General features: G+C 39.4%; 1 protein-coding gene across 1 annotated transcript in view; it reads left to right on the top strand.

The window, feature by feature from the left end:
- The window catches only part of LOC101853470 (aurora kinase C), a 32,969-nt gene extending 20,959 nt beyond the window's left edge, over window positions 1-12,010 (top strand). Inside the window, exons 6-8 of the mRNA XM_005101902.3 lie at window positions 6,832-6,980; window positions 7,768-7,999; window positions 11,636-12,010. Coding sequence (XP_005101959.1) covers window positions 6,832-6,980; window positions 7,768-7,999; window positions 11,636-11,755 — 501 coding nt within the window. The 3' untranslated portion in view covers window positions 11,756-12,010. The remainder of the gene's footprint in view (window positions 1-6,831; window positions 6,981-7,767; window positions 8,000-11,635) is intronic.
- Window positions 12,011-12,230: the final 220 nt, after the last annotated feature.

Here is a 12,230-nt window from a genome sequence, read left to right as displayed (position 1 = left end):
ACCGATCGATGGCGCTTTGTATTTAGACATCTTTTCGCAGACCCAGGTAACATAATATCTTTCACTAGTAGAATGCAAGCTTAATTAGGGCATATAGACAAGGAAAAAAACAACCAATGTATAGCTGATATAACAAAGTTGAAGTTTGTTGAGTTTGTGTATGGAGTGTCAGTCTGGTAGGACCACAATCACATTGTCATTATTTTGATCTATATTTTTCTATTCATCAAAATATATTCGTCGTCTTTTGGAAATTGAAAGAAACTCAGATGTTGATTCTAATAGATGCAGTGTAAAGCAGAACACCATTGACATTTCGTGCTAACCGGGGCCATGCTTGTCTGCGATCAACGAAAATGCCTTGGACAATGGACGCAGTTTGTTTTGTTTACCGCGCGTTTCTCCACGATCAGCTGGTGACCCAGATACGCACATCAGGGCGAAGTGCCGTCTCTCTAGTATTACTGTAAACTCTCTGACGCACACACACAAACACGTGTGCGCGCACGCAAACAAACAAAGACACTCAGAGTGCATATAGGCCAAGTAATTTATGGACACCCCTGGAAAAATATTAAGTCAGTTTTGGCAGTCACCTTGGTGATTTGCTGTTGATCCCGATTTTTTCTCCCTGATATCCTGATTTTGAGGTTTCATAGAGTGGCAGGTCTGAACAAGTGGTTTTTGTAGCCTTCTGTGGCTGTTTTAGTGGATGAACTTGATATTTTGATGAAGGAAGTAAAACTTTTTTTCAGAATCGAGGTCCAAACTAAGGAAATATTTTGACCACAGAAATCTAAGATCAAAACAACGGATTGAATTTATAATAAAATCATTTATTCAAGATTTTTTTAAACGTCACTACTTATTACACTAAAATAATGTTTCATCTATCAGTATACCAAAAAATTATGAAGATATCTTAACAACTTTTCGAACAATAGATTTTTTGCGTTCCCACCCCCCTTGAAAGAGCCCATTTTGAGAAAAAAGCCCTTAAAGTTTTGACTTGCAAAACTTACTGTAAGTTGCGTCCAAAAGAAATTTGAAAATGTAATCACCTAGTCATCGTGTTAAAGCCTTGCATTACCCACTCATGCAGCATACCAATTTAAAACTAAATAAATTTTTCATCATCTGACACATTAATATTTAATCTATTTTAAGAGACACCCGAGATATGATCACTCAAAACTGACCATATAAAAATCAGGCTTGGCAAAATTGTGCGATCAAAGGAACGTAGAATTGTCTTTGCGCATTTATTGAAGAGTATCGGTATTGATCGAATGGCGATATATTGCATGCCCAGTGAATGGAAAATTTTGTCTTTGCAATAAACAATACAGTGAAGCTCGGATTCAACGAGAACTTGGATTCAACAAGATGAGATAGATTCCCCGTTTTTTTTTTCTTCTTTAAAATCAATAAAAATAACCCGGATTCAACGAGCACTTAAACCTGCGAGCTCGGATTCAACGAGGTCGCATCCAGGGTGAACAGTCCCAGCAGACGTGGCTTCGCTCATTTTTCTCCCAGAACGAACTATCTATTCCCGGAAACCATCCATTGCACCTGCATCGTGAACCATTATTCACTTAGCCGATGGCATGCAACCAATCAGCGGCCTTTTTTCATACCAACACATGCGTTGTTGGCACGCGCATGTGTCTACTCTGGCGTGTGTCGGGGTCACATGGGCGGTCTGCACACGTGTGGCTGTGTGTTGTGTGTGCGTGTCGAAGAGAGGGGGGGGCACTAGCGGTCTGGGCGTTGAACGTCGCAGATACAAACGCGTCAGAGTCACAGTCTTTTTTCCCCCCCAGCAACTGATCGCTATTGCAATGATAAGCTAGTCTTGACGTAGATCTACATAATGAATAGTGCGCTGGTCTATGGAATCAAAAGTTGTAGTATGCTAGGCTCTGAACAGCAATACAACTTTTTGGTAAACAATCGAGATATGACTCAGGCGTGCGCATTTGAACGAATCGGTCTTTTTTTTAAAAACACAGTTCATAATATGCAGGCATTTCAGGCACTACTTGTGACTTCTCTTTATACATTACTTGCTCAGTGCCTCCAATTTGCTGCAACGAACACTCAGATTCAACGAGATTTTAGGTCAGGCGCGGCGACCTCGTTGAATCCGAGTTACACTGTATTTATTTATTACGTTATTTTGTCACGATAGTTTCAAACTTAACGGAAAACAAAGCAATCACAAATACTACACAAAACTTGGAATCAACACTAATTGTGTTCATTTTTAATTTGCTTATGTTTATCTGTCATTTCGTTTTGAATGTCACAGAGAGTTGCAAAGGGTCTGAATTTGGGGGGGGGGGGGGGGGGGGTAAAGTGGTTTTTCTTCAGCCGCTGTTTCAAGGGACTTCACAAACCTGTAGGATTCATATCGGGCCTGTTTGCTGGTAACCACTCGAATGTTAACTGATTTGGTTGTTTAAGAATGCTCTAATGGTATTGGCCCTATGTGAAAATGCCTTGTTTAGCATGGGGATGACTACTTGAATGACATGACGGAAATAAGGGCAAGACATGACGTTCCAGCACTAACGCGATATGATGTAGTCCACTAAACCAAGCCATCCGGTGATTCTCACGAGGGCGGTTCTGTTTATTCCCCCCCAGACCACCGAAAACCATGGCTGTTTTTGGCCTCTTTTCCTCACTGACAGAAGATTGTGTCCAAAATCTAACACGGTCCATGTTCAAAAGAGGTTTCGTGCTCGATAAGAAATCAACAGCTCATGAACAAAAGCAAAATTAAAACTAATGAACACAAGTAATTGTTACGTCCAGGTTTGTGAGGTATTTGTAACTGCTGTTTTTCAATCTTCGTTGGTTTTCTGTTCAGGTCTTCGTTGTTGGTGTTTTGGAAGCTCTGAAGAGCGTTGAACATACTTTTGCTAATGCGATTTATATAGTCATCTTTTACCATTTCAAAGTCATAAATGCCATAAAAATTGAGCATCTGATGAGATTTGGCATTACCGTCACACAGCATCCTTCTGTATACTAAACCTCAGTGTTGCGCTGGTTTTGCGAATACTGTTTCAGCCTCCATAGCTTTTGCACTTCCTTGTAAATTTTGCAGGCACTTTATTTGATGGTGGATTCTCAAAGGCAAAATAAAAAAAGCGCATGTCCGTCATTGTCACCTACTTCTGTATCTTTCTTCATTGGTGAAATTTTATTTTTGGCAAATGGGTCAGGAGCAAGTTCCTCCTCATCTAAAGTTTCCTCTTCACTATCACTCTCACGATATGTTCCTCCCTATACCTACACCTCTAGTGCCTATCAATGTTCGAACTGTCGTGTGATGTTCTCAAGAATGTCGATGCCATTGCAGTAGACTGTGGTAATCTTGAGAAATTGAGGCTAGGGCATCAAAGTATTTTGGAAAGGTGTTCAAAAAGCATTTTCTGAGCTTGATAACTGTTGAAACTGGGGTAGTGCTGAAACAGCACTCTCATCTTGTTGATTAGACGCTAGCATCAGCATCAGCTAATGTCATTGAAGGAGGTGGTTAGGAGGCTGAAACAAAACAATGAATTGACTGTAGGGATTAATCTAAAATCTCTGTCTGTCTGTCTGTCTGTCTGTCTTTCTGTCTGTCTGTTTGTCTATAAATATAAACACAAGCACAGTTTTGATGTAGAACAAAATTAGACAGTAAAGGGCACATTGACCAGTAATGAGTTTCTCAGATAAGGAGACCTGGCGATAATATTGAGAGCTTTCGTTTTCAGTTCTCGTCTCAAAGATAACCGTGCTATCAATTTTCCTTTTCTCTTTATCTGTATAAAAATGCATACATGAAATAAAATACGCTTGCAAATAGCTTGAATGAAATAATGAATATCTGGTTCTGGGCCAAAGACATAATAAGCGCGCGCGCACACACATACACAGAGAGAGAGGGAGAGAGACAGACAGACAGAGTAAGAAATAGAGAGAGAGAGAAAGAGTGTGTGTGTGAGAGAGAGTGTGTGTGTGTGTGAGAGAGAGAGAAAGAGATTGAGAAAGGGATGGAGAGAGAGAGGGGGGGGGAGAGAGGGAGAGAGAGAGGGGGGGGGGGGGAGAATTCAATGTGATATTATCCTTCCACTTACTTTCCATCCACGCTGGTGTCTCACTTTCAGCATTCGGTTGCTCATCAGTGTCGACCCTGTTGTCTCTCAGGCTCAGTGAAGGTTGATCTAAGTCCTCAGCTGGTTGGGTTTTTTTCTAGTCCTTTTCTTCCACCTTTGATCCCTCCAAGTTTACAATGACAATACAGAACTTGTTCGGTCATTTACGTACAATGTTTATCTCCTCACATTTCAAGATTTTTCGTGCATGATATTCAAGAACTCCCTTCAACCCGCTGTTATGCTTTTTGTATTCACAACCGAATACTAAAGTACATACTTAGAATAAGTTAGAACGGAAGTTTTCTGTAACTTTCCTGTATTCACGGTACTACCCTATTCAGATACTTGTGGGAGACTTCTAGGCTCGCTCAAACTAGGGCGTGTCATGTGGGAGGGTTTTTTGGCTTGTCAGTGAGTGGAGACAATGGCTTGTGGGGATGGATTTACTGTTGGGTTACGATCGCTGAGTCAGACTTTCGTATACTGCCTATATTGAAAAGGCCTACCTTCGGCGATATATATTGTTTCGAAAAACTACTTGGTTGCTTCGGCCCAACGCAGCACTGCCGAGGGTGAAAGCTGAAGAGTTGGCTGGCGGCGGCGAGAATGAATCGGAATACGTGGCGTCCCGCACAAGACGTTTGTCACCGTAAAGCGAAAAGATGGTGTTTTCTGTCTGAGTTGGGTTGGGCGTTTTTTCGCCGTCGCCCTGATCAAGGCTAGAGGTTAACGTATATCGGCTGTATCGAACAGTTGTGCAAACTGGCTTCCAAAAAAAAAAGTCCTGAACTTTTCCGCCTCCGTGAAATCAAATGCGCGGGGGATTAAAATTTATGAAACAGCTTTTTCATATATCTCTTGTCAAGACTGTTTTTAAAAAAATGTGCAGCAGCTTCTCAAGGATCGGCCAGTTGGGCAAAATTCTGACTTTTTCAGGAATTGCAGTTCCTGATTTATGCGGAAATTCAGAAGCTCTTACCGAGCTCTCGTTGTCGGCCGTATGACGCGGGGGAACGATCCCATTTCGACGCCATGAGAGTGGGCTTTGGCCGAAATCTTCGGTATTTGACCAGTTCTGGCATGTTCAAGTGCTCTTGCACTATAAGGGGAACTCATTCACAAAATGTTGATTAACTTGAATTTGAACTTACTTAAACATGATTTAAACTGCACATGCGCAGTAATCTAGTTGCATATATCATGACGACACATTCTCAGCTAGACCTAAATAATAATGGAAACAGACTTATTACTTGTAACTTATTTACATCAATGATCAAGTCCGAACTGCTTTTTAATCGCCATTTTGCGAAATTAGAAACCACAATCTTCAAAATGATGTATGACATGACTGATTTCTGAGCGTGTGGAAAGCTTTATGCCCATTTAATTTAAAAAAGGAAATTTTAGGGCAAAAAATTGCTGGGGTTTTTTCACTTAGAGGAAAGGGGGTGTCATCTTTGTGAGTGTTTTTGAACATGTTCTGCTATTGATAGGGACATAAGATTTTCATTTTGAGAAAGTAGACATTTCAAAGTACTCGAATCCGTTAACAGCCCAATTTTGATCTGAGACTCAAAAATGACGTCATTTGACCATAGCCTTCCCCTGCATCATGCCTTTATTTGATGTTGTTCCTGCCTGTTTTTATATATATAAATGTATTATGTTAGAGGGTGTCTCCACCAAAACCGAACACTGACACTGGCAGGCCCGTGTGTGATTCAATAATTTTCATGTAATATCCTGTACTTTTTCTTGAATTTCACACGTTTAGGGTTAAAATGGCCAGTCTTCGGATACGTGGATACACCCCTTATTTGTTAATTTTTGTGGTTGTTTATGTGCTGTTCTAATTTTGTTTTCATACTGTTGTAAAACGTTTATTTTTCACATTTTTACAGTGTGGCTACAAATGATATTCTGGATGCTTAAAACAGAGCACAAGAAACTCTGGTTCTTTACATTAAGTTACCTCACGTCTATCAGTATATTGCTATATACTTGGTCACAAAGAGTTGAAAGCTTGAAAATTATTAGCAACTTTTGCCATTTTTTGTGGTAACTTTTGGACAAAAATGTCAACAAACGCAGACACTAGATTGATTTATTCTCTTTACTTATATGCTTTTAGTACAGCCCTTTTCGCTCCCACCTGGGACCACCATGTGCTCGCTGACAAAATAGCAAATTGTCAAGCGGGGGCAGAAGATCCAGTGAACACCTTTTTTTTGCTCAGAGATGTTATACAGAACGGAACTTGGCAATTGATTTTTTAGATTATTCATGGATGTTTTATGCTCTTGAAAATTTTTTGTTTGGCATGGCTGGTTTGAGCCTGGTATCGTTGAAATGATGAGGTATTCAAGCAAAAGACTCCTTCCTGGCCGGTTCATGGTTCATTCAAATTCAAAGTTTAGACATCTGTAAAAATGAATGACTTTTGGGTATCCTTTCTCCTCCAAGCCCGTGTTTTGATGTCTTTGCTAAATAGATTTTTAATATGTGTATATCATTTAGTATAGAGTAGTCCTCAGTTTACAGAATGAAAACAGCCGAGTAATTTTTTGGTGGTAGAAAGACTGAAAAGTGAAATGTCAGATAGCATGTTTGATTCTTCTTTTTATTTTTTGAAGATGCTTTAATGTATTGGGGTGTTTATGTTCCTTTGCAGTACATCGCACAGTTAGCAGATGCCCTCATCTACTGCCATGCAAAGAAAGTGATACATCGTGACATTAAGCCAGAGAACATTTTGCTAGGACTGAAAGGGGACGTCAAGATTGCTGACTTTGGCTGGTCTGTGCATGCGCCATCCTCACGGTAAGTATTTGTCTACCAAATAATCTGTTTATGCTTTTAGATTCGACGTAGCAGTGGCAGGGCTGCCCATCATTATGAATTTAGCGGAATTGCTCTGATTTTTTCTTTCAATTCATTGTATGAAAATGAGATTGCCAGACCCCTAATTCCAGTTTTTAAAAAATGATTTGCTATTATCCAACCCAGCACTATCCACCCTCCCACCATGTTAGGAAGAAAAACAACTTGGCCCCGACAGTCTACACCAGTGGGTCACGTGTCTAACTTTTAACATTCTCTATGCATAGAGCCCGTTGTAGTGGCTCTGTGCCACTTTGCCGTTAAAACAACATGAGAGGAACGATTCTTTAGGTGGGACACCCTTCAGCTTTCCAGTAAAATCTATAGTGAGAAGTTGAATGTAAGCTGCAGGTTTGCCAGCCTTCCTGATTTTTTAAAGCCATCGTTCCTGACTTCCTGAGATGTGGATTTTCCCATGTGCCTTGCCGGGCAAAAATAAAATCAACCTAGATGTTTATGAAAAATGAAACATGAAATCAACAACAGTTGAATCTGCCAAGATGGCCAGCTGTACAATCCGTTCTCCCCCCATTTTTTCTAGATAGTGGAGCTGTGTGAAGTGATAACCTGTCCAATGTGGTCACAGCTGCTATGTTTTAAGAACCAGCAGCCTAAAAACATGTCCAAGGTGGCCACTCTCTCATATCCCCCAATGAGTTACTATATTAATTATATTCTTACACATATTTACTCAATTAAAAAATTTTTGTATTTTTTATTGTTCCAGGCGTCAAACAATGTGTGGCACTTTGGATTACCTGCCTCCTGAAATGGTGGAGGGAAAGTATCACAACGAGTGTGTTGATCTCTGGAGTCTTGGAGTTCTTTGCTATGAGTTTCTTGTGGGAAACCCACCATTTGAAGCTGAAGGGCACAATGAAACTTACCGTCGTATAGTCAAAGTTGATCTTGTATTTCCTGACCATGTATCAGATGGAGCTAGGGACCTCATATCAAAGGTAACTTTAAATTTGTTTTGTTTCTCTAGCCATTTTTTGCGCAGGAGATTCTTGCTTTTTGTTTTTTAATACTTATACTATTAGTAACCAAATCCAGTGAAGACCTAGGTGGCAAGTAGGGGAATGCAGACCTGCCACTCATCCCGATTTATTCGGGATATCCCGATTTTTCCCCCCAAATTTCAATCCTCCCGATTTCGATCGCGTGTATCCCGATTTTTTGTCCCACTCTGCTGTTGTGCCGGGTTTTTCTAATAACTTACTCTGCCTTCTCCTTTATCGTGGGAAGCACCCGTCGAACTTTTTGTCAATAGGAACTCGGAGCACTATTTCCCGAAATATCGATGCCGCATTTAGTAGTTGACTCGCCCCAAGTTGTATGTGATCTTTTCCCGCACTCAGAATTCTCCAATGATAGCCTGGTAACTGTTCCAATTTGGGACATTTAATAATCGATAATATTCGTTGTTCCGCTGTTACTTTCAAAACAAGCCTTGTCCGAGGTCTGGTAACTGCGCATTCTCATCAAACACTCGGACGAGCGACAGTCTTTCTAACAACTAACATGTAACTGCGCTGACAAGACTAACTTACGGCCGTTGTCATTGGTTAAGTCTAAACGCATTATGAGGGATAAGAGATTTGTTGGTATATTATTATTTGGTCGTCGGCCGCCGTTGTTATCCTAGAAGTGGAACGACTGTCGCTAATCCGAGTGTTTTGTGTGAATGTGTAGTTAGTCGGACCCGTTAGTAAAATTGTTTCAATCGCGCATTCGCGTCATGTGACATGACATCGCCGTGTGAGTTCTGCGTGTCGGGGACCGTCCGTTGACGGGGTCAACTTAAGTTCATGTATTCCGGGACTTATTGGTAGGGGGGGTATAGACACTTGGTCTAGGAGTGCTTGATGCAACGCTTCAGGATTTACAAAAAATAATGATAACTTGCACGCACTCACACACACACGCTCACACACACACACACACACGCAAACAAAGACACGCAGAGGGCATATAGGCCAAGGAATTTATGGACACCACTGGAAAAATTTTAAGTCAGCTTTGGCAGTCACCTTGGTGATTTGCTGTTGATCCAGATTTTTTTCACCAAATCCAGATTTTTTTTCTCCCTGAGATCCTGATTTTGAGGTTTCATAGAGTGGCAGGTCTGGGAATGGCTTCCAGACATGGAGCTTAACTGTTAAGCAGCAACTTTGGACCAAATGGGACATAGTTGAGAAGAGTAAAGGCGATGCATTTTCAAAAGCAAGAAAAACCCGGACTATCTTGTGACGGGAAGCGCCATTAATTCTACCAAAGCCTCCAAATCTAGATCTTGCGTAGTAGAGAAAAATAACATACCAAATACATAGAATTTTCAATTGCATAAGCTTTAACTTGAATTAAGTTTCAAAGAGCAAGTTTTGGAAAAACAGCTGGTCAATGTATTTTTAACTTCAAAGTTTTCATTTCATGATTTTCAAGCGCTAAAATGCATATTATAACACATGATGCACACTTGGACAAACAGCAGCTTGTGTTTTTTTTTATGCTGTTGGAATTAAACTGCTGAGTTTAAACTGCATAAATTCCTGAGCGGTTGAAGAAGCTATGGTAGAAAAACAGATGTGGAAAGACAGACAGATAACCATACTTCTCCACGTTATCATATTTTTCTGAATGCATTGAGATCAAATTCATTGCTTGGCATTTTTCTAAAGTACTATGGTTGATTGAATTTTACCATCCACAAAATATAAGACTAGCATTAGTTTCAGTGGGGAGAGGTCGGGTTAAAATCAGTCAAAATTGCCCAGATCAAGGTACACCCAGCTGCTGGCAGCTCGTTTGAACCACCTACTCTTAACTTTTTCTGCAGATCCTCAGTAAATATCAGTTCAGGAGTCGGCATGTGCTATACATAGATAAAAGTACTGTGGGCTAACTGTTGCCCATTCTCATTGTGTAAATCGAAATAATTTTTTTTCTTTTTGCGTCTTGAAGATAGTTCAAGAAAAACCAGTTCCACTGTCAGAGCGTAATTGTTAATATGTATAACTTTGGTTGTTTTTTTACTCAATTACGCATCGGACACATGGCCCTAACAGACAAATACCTCCTTCAGGGAGATGAAAAGCCATTCTGTGTCGGATGCGACTCAGATTTTACCGTTAGACACATTTTAACTGAATGTCTAGACTTCGGAGAGATCCGAAGGAAATATTTTAAATGCAAAAAATTGCAAGACATTTTTTCCATCGTTGGTCCCGACAGAATTTTGGATTTTATGAAGGCCATTGGCCTTAATGGAAAGCTGTAGTGTAGAACAAAATATGAATTATTAAATTTTTTCTATGAAAATTGTTTTAGATTGAAATTATACATTTACTCCAAATTTTAAATATTTTAACGTTTTAAGATCAAATGACCCATACCCAGCCGTGCAGTGAACTGCAAATAAAAAAACTAACTTGTGTTTCACGCGCTCATATGACCGTATGCAATTGTGAGCATCGTAAAACTCCATACTAAACTATGGTTGTTCAAAAAAGCAGTAAAATCATGTGTATGTCACTTCATAAGAAACACTTTTTTTTTCTATTTGTCTAAAGATACATATATATTCAAGTGCTGACTGTTGTCATTTATTCTGTCTACTTTTCTTTAGACTAATGTACTTTTGTGCATTATAATATTTTGAACTGACATTAGAAAGAAAAAACATAAGGACGAGCAGTTCTTGAAAGAGTGGACAGTACCGGTAATGTTGTTTAGTAGTTTTTGGGTTTGGCAACTTTTTCCATTTATAGTATCGAGTTTAAGGGGCTCGATACTTATGGGACAACATTTTTAAATAAAGACAAACTGATGCTTTTGTCACAGGCAGTAAGTATGAGACAAAAGATTCATGTTCAACTGTTGACACTTGATTACCTAAGCCATTGCCATGAAAATGGCGGCCATCTTGAAATTTGGATAGACAGTTGTCTATCCACCATTTCTACAGTTTTTAACTTTAAAATTCTGTAACTTGTACATTGTCACAAATAAATAGGTGCTTGCACCTGGCTATTTTGAATTTTAATACTATACTTAGAAAGTAACCAAAATTGTTCTCAAAGTTGAGGATATTGCATTTGATCTTTTAAAAAATATATTTGGCATGAATGAAAAAAAAAATGTTTTAAAAAAAGTTCTAAAGCAAAATGTAAAAAACTAAGCCGCCCAACTACAAGTACAAACTATTTTTCTAACTACATGCCAAATTTCATGTCACTGTGTTGAAAAATAAAAAAGTGGTGGAGGAAAAAAACGGCATATATGCAAGCAAAAAGTGGTGAAAACATGTGTTTTCAGAAAAACAAGGTCAAACATTGAAAATGTTAGCACTCAATGTAGAACCCAGTATAAAAAGTGCTGAAAGTGAGTGAAGATCAGTTCCCGAGGCCCAAGACCCAACCCGCGAGCCCCCTTAAAAGTTAACGGTCTGTCTGCAGCTTACCCCCTTTTTTAGAAAACAGATTTCATAATTACTAAGTGCTCATGTTCTAGCAGTGACTAAAAATAATCGGTTGTCCTGGTTGTCTTGAAGTTGAAAGTGAGCTTAATTAATTGTGTGTACTTCGTGTTCACAGCTGTTGCGGCACGACCCGAAGGCCAGACTGCCTCTAGAACAAGTTCTCAAACACCCATGGATTTTGAAGTACAACCCAGACTTGGCATCTTCGTCCACATCTTCTGCACCTTCCTCCTAACCTTTGCACTTCAAATAAGTGCAACATTTGGAAAGTTTCTTTTTAACATGGCTTGAACTGTAGAAGCATTCCCACGGTTGAAATGATGCTTGGAAAATAGTGGAAATTATTATAAGGTTTGATTTCCCAGGCCTTGATCCAGTTCCATCTTGAGACATAAGAAATGCCTTTTACAATAAAACCTCAGTATAACGTACACCCTTCGGACCTCAAGATTTAGAATGTTTTAACCAAGGTACGTATTGGCAAAAAAAATATTTTTTTTTAAAATGAAAGAGCAGTGACAGGAGGTTACAGAGAACTTTTTATTCTATATTTCATTACCTTTTCTTAATACTAAGTCGGGGAGAAATGTCACCAGTGGGTGGTTGATGATCTGATCATATTCATTTAACCTACCATTTAGTTTAGAGTTTGGGGATTTTTTTGTTGGTATGTTTTTCTTTATTTCAAATCCAACTGACATAAGTGTACA

Source organism: Aplysia californica, unplaced genomic scaffold, assembly GCF_000002075.1.
Source record: "Aplysia californica isolate F4 #8 unplaced genomic scaffold, AplCal3.0 scaffold00303, whole genome shotgun sequence".
Lineage (NCBI taxonomy): Eukaryota > Metazoa > Mollusca > Gastropoda > Aplysiida > Aplysiidae > Aplysia > Aplysia californica.
This window is presented reverse-complemented; position numbering and strand designations above follow the sequence as displayed.